The sequence below is a fragment of the Xenopus laevis genome, chromosome 3S, assembly GCF_017654675.1.
Source record: "Xenopus laevis strain J_2021 chromosome 3S, Xenopus_laevis_v10.1, whole genome shotgun sequence".
NCBI classification, from domain to species: domain Eukaryota; kingdom Metazoa; phylum Chordata; class Amphibia; order Anura; family Pipidae; genus Xenopus; species Xenopus laevis.
Genome location: NC_054376.1, coordinates 10389714 through 10411366, shown reverse-complemented (window position 1 = coordinate 10411366; position 21653 = coordinate 10389714). Strand labels below are relative to the sequence as shown.

Below are 21653 nucleotides of genomic sequence, written 5' to 3'. Positions count from 1 at the left end.
TGGAATGAAGAAAACCAACTGGTGCTGGAACTTACCCTTGTACCATGCACAGACGCACCGCTGGTGAGAATGGGGAGCTTTTCCTCTAACTGGATGGAATGTCCGTAGCATCTCCCACTAAGGCCCAGATGTTCAGCTTTATAGATGACATGTCTCACATTCTCCCCCGGTAATGGTTCCACAATGTAACTCAAGTTATTGCTTAAAGTTATAAGTCCCCTATGGATATAAGAATGTCAGCCGTGTTATTATATGTAGGAATCTGACTATTCTGCAGAACCTATACTAGCAATGGCCTGGAAATATTGTTTTGGACAGATTTATTATTTCTACATTTTTATATTTTATCTATAAAAAAGTACACTTTCCAAGTTAAGCAAGCGAGAACACCAGGTCACTAAGAAAGCTGAGCTGGGCAACAGGAAAATTTAAGGGTTGAATTGTAAATCCAAATTCAAATTTTCAAAAAAAGAATTTTTTTTCAAATTCGGATTGGGAATAATCCAAAAACCTGCAGAGTTCCTGTATAAGTCAATGGGAGCAGTCCAGTGACCCATTTGAAGATTTTCATAGCCTCCCTGAGTTTTCTTCGGAGAAAATTCAGTTTGAGTTTTCGGGTCGGTAATATTGGTTCGAGATTTAGATATTCGATTTTTTTTTACTAAATAACCTCCCAATCGAATTTCGAGTATATTCAAATTTATTAGAGTTAAAAAAAAATCTGCATGAATTCGAAATTCGACCTTTGGGGCCTCTAAGTCTATTAAAAATTTTTTAAATAAACCAATAGGTTTTGTTTTGCCTCTAGTAAGGATTCATTATATCTCAGCTGGGGATCAAGTACAGGGTACTGTTATGTTTTTACAAAGAAAAAGGAAATAACTTTTAAAAATCTTTATTTTATTAATATTTTATTAAAATGGAGTCTATGGGAGATGGCATTCCTGTAATTCGGAGCTTTCTGGATAACGGGCTTCAAGATAACGGCTCCCATACCTGTATATACTGTAAATGATTGCATTGTGGGAAACATGAATTATATCCATACCTGATTCCTGAGCATATGCTGATAACCACGCTAGAGTTGTCCTGCCCCTGTACAGTGCCGTGGTAATAGCAATGTTCCTAAGAGGAATGTATAAGTAATGATCAGACTGTTATCCACTATTCATACAAACATGGACTTATCTGTATCATCCCACCAGGCACAGAACTGAGGAACATATTAACGTATTATCTAACCATAACGTGATATCCCTACCCTCACACATTGGCCATTCGTTCAATAACATGCAACTTTGGGGATCCCATATCTACTGCTTTGTTCCAGCACTGCTTCTCATCCTCAGGGTGAGTGACGTCACAATCTGTGACTGATGAGACAATTAATTGCTGTGACTGATATTAGAAAATGATAGGGTCAGCAATAGATAGATAGACTTAGGATACCGTTTAGCTGACTTGACCATCAATGATAATGGAAAGTTGGTGTCCCTACAGACTTGGTCCCAAGTTGTGAAAGGGGGAGGGGCATTGGACTCAAACTAAACAGAAAGAACATTGATTTCATTCTCACTCACATTCCTATTGATATTCCATCATTTCCCCATTAACCCTTACCAGTCCAGCTTGGTGGCTGCTTTGTGCTAGAATGAAGCCATGAATTTGGGGAGGAGATACTATGATGCCAGAGCCAAATATACATGGGCAGTGGCATAAGAAGAAAGGCAACGTTGTGCTGAATTCAATAGCCCAAGGCTTATCTTATCTCATAACGACATTAAAAAACTATAAATAATGTCTCAGAGCTGGGCTTCTGCCTTTGTACTGTACAAATCTCAATAGGGTTTTTGGGAATAGCCAATTAATTGGGTGCTTTGCTTGTTTTTATATGTTTGCCAACCAGGAACTCTATAGATACTAGCATTGTATATATATATATATAGCACCATTCTGTACCTAAAGAGACACAGGGTGTATTTCAGCTCAATATATTACAGACAGAGCCAGGGCTGCATTTGATCCCTGGGTCACAGATTATTTTACTAATTGATCCGGTATAGAGGAGATCGTTGGCAACACTGCCGGATGCAGTGACATCATGATATTAATAATAAATCTCCTTCAGTGATGACAAAATCGAGTTTGCAGACACAATTTTTGTATATCCTATGGCTGCTCTTAAACTACAGTTTTCAGTGCCTTCCCTAGTACATTGGTGTACGTCACTCTCTGAATGGCTCTGCAGAGGCTGATGACATTGCTGTCATGTGAGACTAATTCCACTAAATAGAACAATTATTATGGCCTTGAGACCAATCAGCTGGGCACCAGCACAGTTATCATTATGGGTTGAAGGGCTGCCAGGGACACTCAAGTTGGGTCTTAACAAGGAAGATGGGGTTTGGCTTGTTTGCAGATTATAGAAACATTGGGGTAACAGTCACCCTGCTATAATTCAAGGGGTACCCAGGGCGCAAATAATCACTCACCCCAAATCTCCATCTAACTGGCCTTCAGGCTGGGTCCCCTTAGCTCATAACAAGGTTACAGATATATAGAAACATTGGAGTAACAGTCACCCTGCTATACTTCCAGGGGTACCCAGGGCACAAATAAGCACTCACCCCAAATCTCCCCCTAACTGACCTTCAGACTGGGCCCCCTTAGCTCATAACAAGGTTACAGATATATAGAAACATTGGAGTAACAGTCACCCTGCTATACTTCCAGGGGTACCCAGGGCACAAATAAGCACTCACCCCAAATCTCCTCCTAACTGGCCTTCAGGCTGGGTCCCCTTAGCTCATAACAAGGTTACAGATATGTAGAAACATTGGGGTGTCACCCTGCTATAGTTCCAGGGGTACCCAGGGCACAAATAAAGACTCACCCCAAATCTCCCCCTAACTGGCCTTCAGACTGGGCCCCCTTTGCTCATAACAAGGTTACAGATATGTAGAAACATTGGGGTAACAGTCACCCTGTTATAGTTCCAGGGGTACCCAGGGCACATATAAGCATTCACCCCAAATATCACCCTAACTGGCCCCCAGGCTGGATACCATTAGCTCATGGATACCAGTCACCCTGTTCTAGTGGATTCAGATCTTGCACAGAACTAGCCAACAGCAGGAATCAGTGGTACCTAATTTCATGCATTCCACACAGAAAGCCAAGCTATTTGCAAGAACACATATACAGCAATTAACGTTTTAATTCAGATGTCTCAGCTCTTACATAGAAACTTGTCAGAATGACCATTTAAAGAACCCAAAAAAACTTCTGATCATGCAACTATCTTGTTAGTCTATGGGGAGTAGTTTTGGGCACATTAATGTATGTATCTATGTATAACTTTATTTGTAAAGTGCTGTTAAGGAGCCACAGTGCTGTACAGTGCATACAAATATAATATATATAAGAGTATACACGGGGAAGACAAATCACATAATAAATATACACAGAATTCATATGTTATGTGGTAAGAAACCTGCCCGTGTCCAAAAGAGCTCTGATTGATAACCTATAAATAAAGATTATTTCCTACCGTCATGTTCGGAGTCCGGACAACACGGGTATAATTAAGACTGTAATGGGTTTCTCTGTAGTTTGGATGGATAAGCAGCCTGTAAGAAAAAGGGAATAGATTCAGTTAATGGTCGATTACACGGTCTGAATGAATCACTAGGGGTAGGCTGCATACGGATGTACCTAGGGGGCAATTGGTGGCATATCTCCCAACATTTTGAAACTAAAAAGAGGCACAAAAAAGTTGCCGTGTGACCACACCCCTAATTACCATGTTCATTTTACAAAAAATGGCAGGTTATGAACGTTTGAACATATTTCTATGTTTTTTTTTCCAGTTATTACAGTTTTGCTAATGAGGGAGCCTGCCCTCACCTGGTTGGCTTAATTGATTTTCCTAAATCGATGCAGACGCTCTCTACTAATACTACTAATCTCCATCATAGAAAAATACCCCAATTTTTTGTTGTCGCAAAAAAAATCGTGAAACTAGAAAATTGACATCCGCGTCCAATTTTGGACGCGTGTCCGAAAAGTCGCTCGTGTCAATTTTGATGCTGCCATTAAAGGAGAAGGAAACCCCCTGGGTGCAAAACCCTTCCCCCCTCCCCTGTGTTGCCCCCTCCCTCCTCCCCCCTAGCCTACAGATCTACTACGGATCTACTGCGCATGCGCCGAATGTCACGAAGTTTTCCGATTTCACTTAGTGACATTCGGCGCATGCGCAGTAGATCCATACCGGTAACTGTTCCTACTGTGAATGCGCCAGAAGATGCCGGTCAAAGCAGGAAGAAGACGCGCGTGGGAGAAGATGGCGACTGTGAACTCCGTGGACAGGACCTGCGCAGAGGGGTGAGTAACAAGTTAGGGGCATTTGCCCAGGGGGACAGGTAGGCCAGGGGGGAGGAGGGGCAACACAGGGGAGGAGGGGAGGGGTTTTGCGCCCAGGGGGTTTCCTTCTCCTTTAAAGTCAATTTTTTCAATGGCGAATTTTCACTGCAGCTTTGCGAAAACATTCGCGAGAGGCAGAACATGGAAATTTGCCGCCAATCCATGCCTGCCGAATAAATTCGCCCATCGCCACTTGCAACCATGCAGTGATTTGAATAACAATAAATGTGTTACAACACATTTGTTTTTTTTTAGATGGGGTCAGTGACCCCCATTTGAAAGTTGGAAACAGTCAGATGAAGATGCCAAATAATGCAAAAACTATAAAAAAGAAGAAATGAAAGCCAACTGAAAAGTTGCTTAGAAGTAGCCATTCTATAACACACTAAAAGTTAAAGGGGTTGTTCACCTTTAAATTAACTTAGTAATTTAGTTAGTAAGATGTAGAAGTAGTGATATTGGGAGACAATTTGCAATTGGTTTTCATTTTTAATTCTTTGTGGTTTTACTTATTAAGCTTTTTTTTCAGCAGCTCTTCAGTTTACGATTTCAGAAGTCTGGTTGCTAGGGGCAAATTACTCTAGCAACCATGCATTGATTTTAACAAGAGACTGGAATATGAATATGGGAGGACCTGAAAAGAAAGATGAGTACTAAAAACTAGAAATAACAATACATTTGTAGTGTTACAGAGCATTTGTTTTTATATGGATGGGGTCAGTGACCCCCATTTGGAAAAAATGCAAATAACCCACAAACTATAAAATATAAATAATGAAGACCAATTGCAAAGTTGCTAGGAATTGGACCTAATATAACATACTAAAAGGTGAACCACCCCTTCAACTTAACAGTGAACTTGCCCTTTTAAAACTGTATAATAATATAGGAGAAGCTGCATTCAATATATTTGCATTTACTTTCCCTTTACGGGTAGATACATATTGTATAGAGAGGAGGGGAGATACATTATTACCAGCATAGGGAGGAAACCTCTGATACAATATTTCCTGGGCTCTTTGATGTAAAAATCTATGGAAGGTGGAAGGCTCCATTCCTTGCAGCCATGGGGAGTATCGGTTACTGTAATAAATCGTGTAGTAGTGGAGGAGAGGGGAGACTTTCACCCTGTATTCACCCCCCACCCACCCAACTGATGAGGTCATGTGGTATGGCTCATATTACAAGGCTGAAGGAATTAGAGGTCAGGGCTTTTAAAAGGGGATAGCTGAAGATGGATATTACTTATGTTTATCAGTTCTGCATTGTGACAGCTCCCCCCTGCCTGTTCAGTCTCTTCCTCAAACCACACACACACCATTAGTTCTGACTACAAACTCTTAAAGGGGTTGTTTACCTTTAAAAGGATACTGTCATGGGAATTTTTTTTCTTTCAAAATGCATCCGTTAATAGTGCTGCTCCAGCAGAATTCTGCACTGAAATCCCTTTCTCAAAAGAGCAAACAGAATTTTTTATATTTCAAATTGAAATCTGACATATTGTCAGTTTCCCAGGAGCCCCCAGTCATGTGACTTGTGCTCTAATAAACTTCAGTCACTCAGTGATATCATCTAGGGATCAACCGAATCCAGGATTCGGCCAGGATTCGGCTTTGTTGCCTGGCCAAAACTAACCCTAATTTGCATATGCAAATTAGGGGCGGGTAGGGAAATCCCGTGACTTTTTGTCGCAAAACAAGGAAGTAAAAAATGTTTTCACCTTCGGTACAAACTCCAATCAAATCCGCTCGGGTTTTTTTCTATTATGTATTATTACATTTTCCAGAAAATTTGCTTTGCGGGAAAAAGAAATCAGATTTTAAAGTTTTTTGGGATTTTTCATCCAATTTTCACGATTTTTTCAGATTTTTCACCCGAAAACTCAAATTTTTGCCCAAAAACTCAGAAAACTTCAGTTTATTGCATGAAACCCAGCGCACATCAAAAATAATTGGGACTTCTCCTATTGACTTATATGCAACCTCGCCAGGTCTGAGATGCCGGATTTTCAGATTCTGACTTTTCCATCCTCAGGGTTTAATAATTTCCGAAAAATTCGTGATTTTTTTAAAAGTCTGATTTTTTGGGGATTTTTGCATTCAGAGTTTAGTAAATAACTCCCTAAGTCTACTGAAAAACCATTTAAATGTTACACAAACCCAACAGAATCATTTACAACCAATGAGGGTTAATTGTAGCTTAGTTTGGATCAAGTACAAGGTCCTGTTTTATTATTACAGGAAAAAAAAAAGAAAAATGTTCGACATTTTTTAATTATCTGATTATAAAGAAGTCTATGGGTTTCCAGATAACAGATCCCATAGCTGTACTACATTTAGAGGTACGTGGACGTGCAAAACCCATAGAATACAATGACATGAATTATTCTCGTATTCTTTCTGCTTATTTTATCTGCAGCACCAGATTTGATTTTATTGGATGTGAGGAGGAGGAGGAAGCCTCTGATTAGTAATGTCAAGGAGGGAGCTTTATGTTGCGCATGGATTTGACGATGATGATGATGGGGGGGGGAAAGTCGGTCTCCCTGCACAGGTTTCATTAAGCTAAAAGCATTAGAAAGCAAGGGGGAGGGGAATATTCTGGCTGGAATCCATTAATGTACAGACCATTAGATTTCGCACACAATGAGATGTCTGTGCTCCAAGCCGAGGGGCCTTGTGATGTCATCTCAATGATCTCATCACTCACCCCAGACATGAGCATCAGCAAGTCACATCAGGTCACACTTAGAATATCAATCGCTGCCTATCATTTAATAAAGGGGGGCATGGAGTTGTACCCAGACACTGGCTCTCATTATTTAACAAATCTCTGCTGATGTATCATCAAATCCTAGCGCCCATCTCTGCTTCAGTGGCGGATATCTCCCTGGAACTCCCATTGTACATAAAGGATCCTGCAGCCAAAATCCTGATGACTCAGTACAGTAAAACAGCTATAAACTGCTGCTTCCTTGCCCGCAACTGTCAGGACAAATATTTTAAAGGGAAGTTCACCTTCTCAGCTACATTTTAGCTGAGAGTAACAGGCAATTTGCAATCAAATTGCAAAGACCAGTTTTAAACCTTAGCCTTTTTAAAGGAGAACTAAAGCCTAACTAAAGACGTAGGTAGAAATGTTGTACATTATGTTTTGGGTTTCTGTACCAGCCTAAGGCAACCACAGCCCTTTAGCAGTAAAGATCTGTGTCTCCAAAGATGCCCCAGTAGCTCCCCATCTTCTTTTCTGCTGATTCACTGCACATGCTCTGTGCCGCTGTCACTTACTGAGCTTAGGGACCCATTCACAATATACAGTACACATAGAATAGAAATGTCACAATATAAGGCTAGTAATTAATACAGATAATTACTACATGGCAGCAAAGAAACCAGTGCAATTAGCATCAGAATTTAATAATCAGCAAACCTGTAGCATCAGCTTATATTACATGGGAAGCTCATTTTCTGCTGGATAATTAGTGACGAGCCCTAAGCTTAGCTTCTCAACAGCCAATCAGAGACCACTGAGCATGTGAGTGTCACAGACACTTTCCAAGATGGTGACCCCCTGTGACAAGTTTGAAGACCCGGAATAGTGATGGGCGAATTTATTCACCAGGCGAATTTGCCCGTTTCACTGCCGTCTAATAAATTTGCACCGGCAACAGTTCTGATACCAAGGTGACAATTTTGATGCCGGTGATAATAAACGGACGCCCATTGACTGCAATGGGCGCCGGTGCCCATTTTGACGCCGGCGAGATGTCGCCGGCATTAAAATCTCAGTTTCACAAATATTTCGGCAGTTTTGTGAATTTCGCAGGAAATTTGCGGCGAAATGGGACAAGTTCGCCCCATAACATGATTCTGGATCATTGCTGTTATTGAGAAGTTGAAACTTTAGGCTGGTGCGATAAGTTCAGTATATAAAATATGGCATTTTTAGCCTCATTCATTTTGAGGGTTTAGTTCTCCTTTAAAAATTTATTTCAAGGGGCAGTGCCATTTTTTCAGGGAAATCTGTCTATTAATTGCAAATGGCTGGACACTGCCATATAACCTGCCAGTACAGAACATATTGATAATTAGGTTAATAATTAAAGGGATCCTGTCATCGGAAAACATGTTTTTTTCAAAACAGGCTGCCCCAAGTCACATGACTTGGGGCAGCTGGGAAATTGACAATATGTCTAGCCCCATGTCAGATTTCAAAATTAAAAATAAAAAAATCAGTTTGCTCTTTTGAGAAATGGATTTCAGTGCAGAATTCTGCTGGAGCAGCACTATTAACTGATTCATTTTGAAAAAAATGTTTTTTCCCATGACAGTATCCCCTTAAGATGTTATTTGTGGGAAGGCCCAGGCCTAGAGCAAAGAAATATAGGGGTGACATATCACCTGCTGTCTGGGGGGCTAGTAAGTGGAGCCGCCATTAGTTCCGGAGTCTGAAGATTATTGGGTGTCACTGGGGGCATCAAATGCCCTTCCGGGGGGTAACAACAGTAAGGCATCAAGTGAAAGTAAGGATACAACTGAATAACCCGAAAGCTGCAAGAAATTGACCCTATAGATGCAAGTGGGTGAAGTTAAGAATGTTTATGAGTGACTCCAAAGATGCCAATGAGTGACCCTATTGAGCAGTCAAAATTATACAAAATGGTGCAAGGGGGTCACCCTAAGGAGGCAACTGAGTGACCCCGAGGGTCTTTCCATTCATCTGGGCCCAGACCTACCCCCATACTCACTCGTTTCTGTATAAGGAAAGGATGAGATCTTGACCTTCCGCTCTGACCAGCAGCTCTGCATGGGCCGGGTACTAAATAACAATAAGATTCAGAAAAGGATTTATTTAGCAGCAGTAGAACCGTATCTGTAAAGCAAGGGAGGCAGAGTAAAGGGTTAGCGGTCTTCTTGGTTCCTAAGGATAAAATCTAATTATATTGTTTTAGGAGTTTTTTTTAAGTATTTTAAAGGACAAGTAAAGTGCTTTAAAGTCAGTTATGAGATTATTTGGGGGATATGTCTTGAAAATGCAGCTAGAAGGGCTATTCTAATAGGTTTCAGACTTATTCGAAACTCACTGGGGCCCCTGCATAGCCCCCCTCCAAAACCAATTGACCCAAATTCTTGAACGGGACCCCACACCTCAGGGTCCAATGCAGAACTATACAGCCTTTATGTTGGAGATCTGTCAAATCCTTTCAGAGCCTCCACTGCTGTGATCACCAACCAGAACAATACTCTAGCGCAGCAATCAGAGCAGTGGATTATCTGGTTGGGAAAGGGGCCTATGCAGGGGCCCCAGTTTGTTTAAAATTGATTACTTCTCCTTTAAGAGAATCTGACTTTAACTGAAGGATGCAACAGCTGAACACAATTCTTAGGGGCAAGGAACAGTTGAAGAAACATAATCAGGAGATTATTTAGGGTTTTTAGGGTAGGACTACAAAGGCATTTTCTTTGCGATCCGACGCGCTGCGTAAAAGCGCAAGCGTCACGTCGGATGCAACAGAAATAAGGTAAGTGAATGCATTGTCAGATGGTGTCACGCCATTGATCTGACTGCAGACGCAGCGCGCAGCAGTCGTGTTGTGTCAGATCAACGATGCGACTTCTTTGAGCAGCGCGTCGGATCTTGCAGAAAACGGACGTTTTTGCCTGCGCTCCCCTGCGTTGCGCTTTCTTCCATTCAGCCGCAGGGGAACACTGGAGTAGACGCAATCATTTATTTTGAAGGGGGCTGTACTCACACAGACGCATGTAAGCGCCAAACGCCAGTTGGGAAGCAGCATGTTGCATTTCACCTGCGTTCGGCGCATACATGCGTCTGTGTGAGTACAGCCCCCTTCAAAATAATTGAGTGCGTCTACTCCTGCGGTTGAACGGAAGAAAGCACAACGCAGGGGAGCGCAGGCAAAAACGTCCATGTGTAAGAGCCCTTAGGTGAGTACAATAAATAAAAGTTCTGAACTGGGTGTATTTCCCCTTTTAACCCAGGATAACTTTGCATCTATTATTAATACAGAGAAGCCTATCCATTCCTTGTATAGCGCATTTGTTTCTACTAAATGGGCAGCGATCAAGGGCGCTCCGGGAAATTCTGCCAATGTCCGAGACGGAGATGGAGCCTGCAGGCTTTTCATAGGTAAAAATGGAATCCAGAAATCGATAGCAAACCTGTTACTTGTCTGATAATGCTGAGCTTCAAGTCCCAGCTTCATTAGGAGGAATTTAGTGGAAATGGATTGATTCGAGTTGAAGTTTAGCAAAAGCAGAAGATTTCAATGTAGGAATAGTTTAGTATCCTATGCCCCTCACCTTGCCTCCAGCTTCCTTTCCTATAAAGGGCTCCCCCAGCCAGCGGGGTTCTATCATCTCTGAATGTTCTGCAATGTTTCTGAGATGGTCGGACTGATTTCCATTGCCTTTAACAGAATAAAAGAGAAGTAACATTGGTGAAGGCAAACAGTTGCAAAAAAATATTATGTTTCTATATGAAAATACTATGTTTCTATACAAAAGTTCAGTGATGTAAACCATATGCCCAGGGATGTACCGCCTGCACCCCTCAATATTTTGCTGAACTACAACTCCCAGTACCCCCTTAGAATTCAACAACAGCTTGAGACTGCACAATCAACATTGCTGAAATATGCACATCCTAATCTTGTCTGTCTCTATACTGATGTTAGCAGTGACTTGGGCTGGAGTAAAATTAATTCTGTTTCCGCTAATAATTACGATGCAATCTGCAGCTCTAACTGCAACTGTACTACAATTCCCAGTAAATTAACAAGGGACGGTGCCAATCCATTTTTATCTTCTGCGGCACATACTGGTGACTGTGCCAACAACTGTTCCACCTGTACCCCTCTATGTCTGCCCATGTGATTGGCTGCAGAGCTGACAGCTGATATTGCACTAGAAAGAGTCAGGGAATGATCTACAAACAGGACAGGACTTCTGAAACTTCTCAACTGACAAATGGAATTCCAGTGTATGCCAACACTTCAGTTATAACTTGTTACTATAAATGAGCCATTCCCTGAGCTATATATATATCCTGTGCAATGCTCTGTATATTGTCCATGGGAGAGACAACACATTGTTATATCTACAGGGAAATGTGCAACAGCTACTATAGGCACTATCTCTCCCTACTATACCTGCTATCCCACAGTCACACTCCCTTCCCAGAGACTATTATCCCACTGTTACTATAGGCACCATCTCTCCCTACTATACCTGCTATCCCACAGTCACACTCCCTTCCCAGAGACTATTATCCCACTGTTACTATAGACACCATCTCTCCCTACTATACCTGCTATCCCACAGTCACACTCCCTTCCCAGAGACTATTATCCCACTGTTACTATAGGCACTATCTCTCCCTACTATACCTGCTATCCCACAGTCACACTCCCTTCCCAGAGACTATTATCCCACTGTTACTATAGGCACCATCTCTCCCTACTATACCTGCTATCCAGGTCCAGACTGAGAATTAAAATAGGCCCTGGCATTTCAAGTACACAGAGGCCCAATCAGCCCACACAGAGGCCCAACCAGCCCACTAAATACTGACTTTCTATGGGACCTTATAGCAGCCCCTCTGGCATTTGCCAGAACCTACAGATTGCCAGTCCGGGCCTGCTGCTATCCCACAGTCACACTCCCTTCCCAGAGACTATTATCCCACTGTTACTATAGGCCATTTCCTACATACCTGCTATCCACAGTCACACTCCCTTCCCAGAGACTATATCCACTGTACTATAGGCACATCTCTCTACTTACTGCTTCCCACAGTCACACTCCCTTCCCAGAGACTATTATCCACTGTTACTATAGGCACCATCTCTCCCTACTATACCTGCTATCCACAGTCACACTCCCTTCCAGAGACTATTATCCACTGTTACTATAGGCACCATCTCTCCCTACTATACCTGCTATCCCACAGTCACACTCCCTTCCCAGAGACTATTATCCACTGTTACTATAGGCACATCTCTCCCTACTATACCTGTTTTCCCACAGTCACACTCCCTTCCCAGAGACTATTATCCACTGTTACTATAGGCACCATCTCTCCCTACTATACCTGTTATCCCACAGTCACACTCCCTTCCCAGAGACTATTATCCACTGTTACTATAGGCACCATCTCTCCCTACTATACCTGCTATCCCACAGTCACACTCCCTCCCAGAGACTATTATCCACTGTTACTATAGACACCATCTCTCCCTACTATACCTGCTATCCCACAGTCACACTCCCTTCCCAGAGACTATTATCCACTGTTACTATAGACACCATCTCTCCCTACTATACCTGCTATCCCACAGTCACACTCCCTTCCCAGAGACTATTATCCACTGTTACTATAGCACCATCTCTCCCTACTATACCTGCTATCCCACAGTCACACTCCCTTCCCAGAGACTATTATCCACTGTTACTATAGACACCATCTCTCCCTACTATACCTGCTATCCCACAGTCACACTCCCTTCCCAGAGACTATTATCCCACTGTTACTATAGACACCATCTCTCCCTACTATACCTGCTATCCCACAGTCACACTCCCTTCCCAGAGACTATTATCCACTGTTACTATAGCACCATCTCTCCCTACTATACCTGCTATCCCACAGTCACACTCCCTTCCCAGAGACTATTATCCCACTGTTACTATAGACACCATCTCTCCCTACTATACCTGCTATCCCACAGTCACACTCCCTTCCCAGAGACTATTGTCCACTGTTACTATAGGCACCATCTCTCCCTACTATACCTGCTATCCCACAGTCACACTCCCTTCCAGAGACTATTATCCACTGTTACTATAGGCACCATCTCTCCCTACTATACCTGCTATCCCACAGTCACACTCCCTTCCCAGAGACTATTATCCACTGTTACTATAGGCACCATCTCTCCCTACTATACCTGCTATCCACAGTCACACTCCCTTCCAGAGACTATTATCCACTGTTACTATAGCACCATCTTTCCCTACTATACCTGCTATCCCACAGTCACACTCCCTTCCCAGAGACTATTATCCACTGTTACTATAGGCACAATCTTCTCCCTACTATACCTGCTATCCCACAGTCACACTCCCTTCCCAGAGACTATTATCCACTGTTACTATAGACACATCTCTCCCTACTATACCTGCTATCCCACAGTCACACTCCCTTCCCAGAGACTATTATCCACTGTTACTATAGACACCATCTCTCCCTACTATACCTGCTATCCCACAGTCACACTCCCTTCCCAGAGACTATTATCCACTGTTACTATAGACACATCTCTCCCTACTATACCTGCTATCCCACAGTCACACTCCCTTCCCAGAGACTATTATCCCACTGTTACTATAGACACCATCTCTCCCTACTATACCTGCTATCCCACAGTCACACTCCCTTCCCAGAGACTATTTCCACTGTTACTATAGCACCATCTCTCCCTACTATACCTGCTATCCCACAGTCACACTCCCTTCCAGAGACTATTATCCACTGTTACTATAGGCACCATCTCTCCCTACTATACCTGCTATCCCACAGTCACACTCCCTTCCAGAGACTATTATCCACTGTTACTATAGGCACCATCTCTCCCTACTATACCTGCTATCCCACAGTCACACTCCCTTCCCAGAGACTATTATCCACTGTTACTATAGGCACCATCTCTCCCTACTATACCTGCTATCCCACAGTCACACTCCCTTCCCAGAGACTATTATCCACTGTTACTATAGACACCATCTTTCCCTACTATACCTGCTATCCCACAGTCACACTCCCTTCCCAGAGACTATTATCCACTGTTACTATAGGCACAATCTCTCCCTACTATACCTGTTATCCCACAGTCACACTCCCTTCCCAGAGACTATTATCCCACTGTTACTATAGACACCATCTCTCCCTACTATACCTGCTATCCCACAGTCACACTCCCTTCCCAGAGACTATTATCCCACTGTTACTATAGACACCATCTCTCCCTACTATACCTGCTATCCCACAGTCACACTCCCTTCCCAGAGACTATTATAGATTGTTATGCCACTGCTACTACAGTGTGTGCCATATGTATTTACTGTATATCTACACACACAGAGATATTTTCATCCTCTGTTATGAAAATAATCCAGCTAAGGCAGTAACCTCACAATCTATTCCTGTATACACAGAATTACACACAAAGCTTAGTGGATATTCTTAGGGTGAGGGTCTGTAAATAAAAAGACACAGTTTCCCTTCATCCATTAAAGATTCTGTGCATCCATTCATTCAGTCCATCCCTCATTCCATGCATCCGTCACTCACCTCTGGCAGTGGGCACAGTAAGTACCAGCAGTAGCATCATGCTGCCCACCCATATCCAGACACAGGGGAGTCCTGTAGCTCCTTCCATCCGAGGGCCCCCCTGCCCTCTCCCCAGCTTTCCCCTCAGCACATGCAGGAGGCAGCCTTCCTCTCATGGGCTCAATGTACTGAGCTCTTCCCTTGCGATCTCAGGAGCCGCCCTTCTGCTTACACAGCCCCTACTCCTGCACCGCCCCCAGCCCTGTCTGTCAGCTGGCAGTTTCATCCTTCACACCGGCAGTTGCTTGTAGGACTGCACAGAATTATACAGGCGAATATGATATGCTTGAGGGGATCCCCACTTAATATAGAGGGGATGCTCTACATCTGACAGACAAGGAAAGTATAAATGGCATAAAGGTGTGGTTTATGCAAAGGGAATAAGCAACTTTTAAGTCACTTTATAATTGGGGAGAATTCTGTTTTCTGGGCAAATTTGCACCTGGTCAATAAACCACAACCAATCAGTGATTAGATTTTTTTTCAGCAGCAAGAAGAACAATGAAAGCAAACATCTGATTGCCATGTGTAACTTCCCACGTGCAACTCTGCCCAGTGTTTATAAATGGTTATATTAATTCCCTATATACTATAGAAATTTGGACGCAATGCCCTGTACATTAGAAAAGCCCTGTTCCGGGAGGTGCCATGTAAGAAACAGATTGCCTGAGTTGCTATAATTCTATCATAGCTGTGGGATAGAAAGTATAGTAGAGATAGATGGTCAGGGTCCGACTGGGTGGCTAAGGCCCACCAGGGCTTTTGTGTGATTATAGTCTCTGGGAGTGTGACTGTGGGTTAGCAGGTATAGTAGGGAGAGATGGTGTCTATAGTAACAGTGGATAATAGTCTCTGGGAAGGGAGTGTGACTGTGGGATAGCAGGTATAGTAGGGAGAGATGGTGCCTATAGTAACAGTGGGATAATAGTCTCTGGGAAGGGAGTGTGACTGTGGGATAGCAGGTATAGTAGGGAGAGATGGTGCCTATAGTAACAGTAGGATAATAGTCTCTGGGAAGGGAGTGTGACTGTGGGATAGCAGGTATAGTAGGGAGAGATGGTGTCTATAGTAACAGTGGATAATAGTCTCTGGGAAGGGAGTGTGACTGTGGGATAGCAGGTATAGTAGGGAGAGATGGTGTCTATAGTAACAGTGGGATAATAGTCTCTGGGAAGGGAGTGTGACTGTGGGATAACAGGTATAGTAGGGAGAGATGGTGCCTATAGTAACAGTGGATAATAGTCTCTGGGAAGGGAGTGTGACTGTGGGATAGCAGGTATAGTAGGGAGAGATGGTGCCTATAGTAACAGTGGATAATAGTCTCTGGGAAGGGAGTGTGACTGTGGGATAGCAGGTATAGTAGGGAGAGATGGTGCCTATAGTAACAGTGGATAATAGTCTCTGGGAAGGGAGTGTGACTGTGGGATAGTAGGTATAGTAGGGAGAGATGGTGTCTATAGTAACAGTGGCTAATAGTCTGGGAAGGGAGTGTGACTGTGGGATAGCAGGTATAGTAGGGAGAGATGGTGACTATAGTAACAGTGGGATAATAGTCTCTGGGAAGGGAGTGTGACTGTGGGATAGCAGGTATAGTAGGGAGAGATGGTGTCTATAGTAACAGTGGGATAATAGTCTCTGGGAAGGGAGTGTGACTGTGGGATAGCAGGTATAGTAGGAAGAGATGGTGTCTATAGTAACAGTGGATAATAGTCTCTGGGAAGGGAGTGTGACTGTGGATAGCAGGTATAGTAGGGAGAGATGGTGCCTATAGTAACAGTGGATAATAGTCTCTGGGAAGGGAGTGTGACTGTGGATAGCAGGTATAGTAGGGAGAGATGGTGTCTATAGTAACAGTGGATAATAGTCTCTGGGAAGGAAGTGTGACTGTGGGATAGCAGGTATAGTAGGGAGAGATGGTGCCTATAGTAACAGTGGATAATAGTCTCTGGGAAGGGAGTGTGACTGTGGGATAGCAGGTATAGTAGGGAGAGATGGTGTCTATAGTAACAGTGGGATAATAGTCTCTGGGAAGGGAGTGTGACTGTGGGATAGCAGGTATAGTAGGGAGAGATGGTGCCTATAGTAACAGTGGGATAATAGTCTCTGGGAAGGGAGTGTGACTGTGGGATAGCAGGTATAGTAGGGAGAGATGGTACCTATAGTAACAGTGGGATAATAGTCTCTGGGAAGGGAGTGTGACTGTGGGATAGCAGGTATAGTAGGGAGAGATGGTGTCTATAGTAACAGTGGATAATAATCTCTGGAAGGGAGTGTGACTGTGGGATAGCAGTATAGTAGGGAGAGATGGTGCCTATAGTAACAGTGGGATAATAGTCTCTGGGAAGGGAGTGTGACTGTGGGATAGCAGGTTTAGTAGGGAGAGATGGTGCCTATAGTAACAGTGGGATAATAGTCTCTGGGAAGGGAGTGCGGCTGTGGGATAACAGGTATAGTAGGGAGAGATGGTGTCTATAGTAACAGTGGATAATAGTCTCTGGGAAGGGAGTGTGACTGTGGGTTTAGCAGGTATAGTAGGGAGAGATGGTGTCTATAGTAACAGTGGGATAATAGTCTCTGGGAAGGGAGTGTGACTGTGGGATAGCAGGTATAGTAGGGAGAGATGGTGTCTATAGTAACAGTGGATAATAATCTCTGGGAAGGGAGTGTGACTGTGGGATAGCAGGTATAGTAGGGAGAGATGGTGCTATAGTAACAGTGGGATAATAGTCTCTGGGAAGGGAGTGTGACTGTGGGATAGCAGGTTTAGTAGGGAGAGATGGTGCCTATAGTAACAGTGGGATAATAGTCTCTGGGAAGGGAGTGCGGCTGTGGGATAACAGGTATAGTAGGGAGAGATGGTGTCTATAGTAACAGTGGATAATAGTCTCTGGTAAATGACTGTGACTGTGGAATAGTTGGTGCAGTAAGGCATAATGTGAAGCAATTTTTAGCAGTTTTGAACACCCAGCAAGGCACCCCTTTTGTCCCCTTAGGGGATTGTCTGTTTTAAAAAGTCCCCTAACCTCTCCTGAATCCCCCTTCACCTGATTCACAGCCCAACTGCATAACCAATTGAAAGTTGCCAGGAACAGGGCTTTCTATAACATACTAAAAGTTAACTGAAAGGTGAACCACCCCATAAAACTATTTTATGCTCATAGGGGCCACATCATTAACGTTTTTTGTTCCTTTAAAGCTGGAATTTACAAGTGAAGTCTTGTCCCTCTGCAGGAACAGCTGTGAGCCCAAAAATACAGCAGATACAAATATAAGATGTGGGTGGACTGGGCATGGGAAATCTTGAACACTCAATCCTAGTATGTGCCAACCCCATAGTCTGGGAACCACTGCCCCAGCCAATATCATTGAACAACATTTCCCAGCATCCCCAGAAGCCCACATAATCAGAAAATTAAGATGGAGCAGCTCCACTTGGCCTAAAACTGCTACTACTGACATTACTCCCCTACGTGAAATGTATTTTGTTGCAGACTTTCAACTGAAGAGTAATAATCTTTTTATTGTGGTCATTCCTCTCTAAATTCCTAAGCCGAGAGAGAGAGTGCTTGTAAGGGGGTGAAATGTGAATTGTTAAGTAATGGTTAATGTATAATTAGTTTGGCCACTAGGTGGCAGTGAGTCATAAGTTGAACTGTGAAAGTTGTTGGTACTAAAGAGTGAATAAAGCAAACAGGAACAGGAAATATGGTGGCCATTTTGGCAGTGATAGAGAAAGGGACAGCTGTCTTTGTTACGGAGAGGTGAGGAGAGGTGCCACTGTCTACCTATTATGAAGGAGTTGCTATAATTCTATCATAGCTGTGGGATAGAAAGTATAGTAGAGATAGATGGTCAGGGTCCGACTGGGTGGCTAAGGCCCACCAGGGCTTTTGTGTGATTATAGTCTCTGGGAGTGTGACTGTGGGATAGCAGGTATAGTAGGGAGAGATGGTGTCTATAGTAACAGTGGATAATAGTCTCTGGGAAGGGAGTGTGACTGTGGGATAGCAGGTATAGTAGGGAGAGATGGTGCCTATAGTAACAGTGGGATAATAGTCTCTGGGAAGGGAGTGTGAAATGTGGGATAGCAGGTATAGTAGGGAGAGATGGTGCCTATAGTAACAGTAGGATAATAGTCTCTGGGAAGGGAGTGTGACTGTGGGATAGCAGGTATAGTAGGGAGAGATGGTGTCTATAGTAACAGTGGATAATAGTCTCTGGGAAGGGAGTGGGGACTGTGGGATAGCAGTATAGTAGGGAGAGATGGTGTCTATAGTAACAGTGGGATAATAGTCTCTGGGAAGGAAGTGTGACTGTGGGATAACAGGTATAGTAGGGAGAGATGGTGCCTATAGTAACAGTGGATAATAGTCTCTGGGAAGGGAGTGTGACTGTGGATAGCAGGTATAGTAGGGAGAGATGGTGCCTATAGTAACAGTGGATAATAGTCTCTGGGAAGGGAGTGTGACTGTGGGATAGCAGGTATAGTAGGGAGAGATGGTGCCTATAGTAACAGTGGATAATAGTCTCTGGGAAGGGAGTGTGACTGTGGGATAGTAGGTATAGTAGGGAGAGAGATGGTGTCTATAGTAACAGTGGCTAATAGTCTGGGAAGGGAGTGTGACTGTGGGATAGCAGGTATAGTAGGGAGAGATGGTGACATATAGTAACAGTGGGATAATAGTCTCTGGGAAGGGAGTGTGACTGTGGGATAGCAGGTATAGTAGGGAGAGATGGTGTCTATAGTAACAGTGGGATAATAGTCTCTGGGAAGGGAGTGTGACTGTGGGATAGCAGGTATAGTAGGAAGAGATGGTGTCTATAGTAACAGTGGATAAATAGTCTCTGGAAGGGAGTGTGACTGTGGGATAGCAGGTATAGTAGGGAGAGATGGTGGCCTATAGTAACAGTGGATAATAGTCTCTGGGAAGGGAGTGTGACTGTGGGATAGCAGGTATAGTAGGGAGAGATGGTGTCTATAGTAACAGTGGATAATAGTCTCTGGGAAGGAAGTGTGACTGTGGGATAGCAGGTATAGTAGGGAGAGATGGTGCCTATAGTAACAGTGGATAATAGTCTCTGGGAAGGGAGTGTGACTGTGGGATAGCAGGTATAGTAGGGAGAGATGGTGTCTATAGTAACAGTGGGATAATAGTCTCTGGGAAGGGAGTGTGACTGTGGGATAGCAGGTATAGTAGGGAGAGATGGTGCCTATAGTAACAGTGGATAATAGTCTCTGGGAAGGGAGTGTGACTGTGGGATAGCAGGTATAGTAGGGAGAGATGGTGCCTATAGTAACAGTGGATAATAGTCTCTGGGAAGGGAGTGTGACTGTGGGATAGCAGGTATAGTAGGGAGAGATGGTGTCTATAGTAACAGTGGATAATAGTCTCTGGGAAGGAAGTGTGACTGTGGGATAGCAGGTATAGTAGGGAGAGATGGTGCCTATAGTAACAGTGGATAATAGTCTCTGGGAAGGGAGTGTGACTGTGGATAGCAGGTATAGTAGGGAGAGATGGTGTCTATAGTAACAGTGGGATAATAGTCTCTGGGAAGGGAGTGTGACTGTGGGATAGCAGGTATAGTAGGGAGAGATGGTGCCTATAGTAACAGTGGGATAATAGTCTCTGGGAAGGGAGTGTGACTGTGGGATAGCAGGTATAGTAGGGAGAGATGGTACCTATAGTAACAGTGGGATAATAGTCTCTGGGAAGGGAGTGTGACTGTGGGATAGCAGGTATAGTAGGGAGAGATGGTGTCTATAGTAACAGTGGATAATAATCTCTGGGAAGGGAGTGTGACTGTGGGATAGCAGGTATAGTAGGGAGAGATGGTGCCTATAGTAACAGTGGGATAATAGTCTCTGGGAAGGGAGTGTGACTGTGGGATAGCAGGTTTAGTAGGGAGAGATGGTGCCTATAGTAACAGTGGGATAATAGTCTCTGGGAAGGGAGTGCGGCTGTGGGATAACAGGTATAGTAGGGAGAGATGGTGTCTATAGTAACAGTGGATAATAGTCTCTGGGAAGGGAGTGTGACTGTGGGATAGCAGGTATAGTAGGGAGAGATGGTGTCTATAGTAACAGTGGATAATAGTCTCTGGTAAATGACTGTGACTGTGGAATAGTTGGTGCAGTAAGGCATAATGTGAAGCAATTTTTAGCAGTTTTGAACACCCAGCAAGGCACCCCTTTTGTCCCCTTAGGGGATTGTCTGTTTTAAAAAGTCCCCTAACCTCTCCTGAATCCCCCTTCACCTGATTCACAGCCCAACTGCATAACCAATTGAAAGTTGCCAGGAACAGGGCTTTCTATAACATACTAAAAGTTAACTGAAAGGTGAACCACCCCATAAAACTATTTTATGCTCATAGGGGCCACATCATTAACGTTTTTTGTTCCTTTAAAGCTGGAATTTACAAGTGAAGTCTTGTCCCTCTGCAGGAACAGCTGTGAGCCCAAAAATACAGCAGATACAAATATAAGATGTGGGTGGACTGGGCATGGGAAATCTTGAACACTCAATCCTAGTATGTGCCAACCCCATAGTCTGGGAACCACTGCCCCAGCCAATATCATTGAACAACATTTCCCAGCATCCCCAGAAGCCCACATAATCAGAAAATTAAGATGGAGCAGCTCCACTTGGCCTAAAACTGCTACTACTGACATTACTCCCCTACGTGAAATGTATTTTGTTGCAGACTTTCAACTGAAGAGTAATAATCTTTTTATTGTGGTCATTCCTCTCTAAATTCCTAAGCCGAGAGAGAGAGTGCTTGTAAGGGGGTGAAATGTGAATTGTTAAGTAATGGTTAATGTATAA

The 21653-nt window shown here is 43.5% G+C and overlaps 1 protein-coding gene across 2 annotated transcripts in view; it reads right to left on the bottom strand.

The window, feature by feature from the left end:
* Window positions 1-15046, bottom strand: part of adam19.S (ADAM metallopeptidase domain 19 S homeolog) — a 37193-nt gene extending 22147 nt beyond the window's left edge. Inside the window, exons 1-6 of one of the 2 annotated variants that reach the window (XM_041587453.1) lie at window positions 14791-15046; window positions 10743-10849; window positions 9170-9240; window positions 3551-3629; window positions 1049-1125; window positions 36-219 (exon numbers count right to left, since the gene is read on the bottom strand). In XM_041587453.1, the coding sequence (XP_041443387.1) occupies window positions 36-219; window positions 1049-1125; window positions 3551-3629; window positions 9170-9240; window positions 10743-10849; window positions 14791-14878 (606 nt within the window). In that variant the 5' untranslated portion in view covers window positions 14879-15046. 2 annotated transcript variants of the gene reach the window in all.
* Between the last annotated feature and the right edge of the window lie 6607 nt (window positions 15047-21653).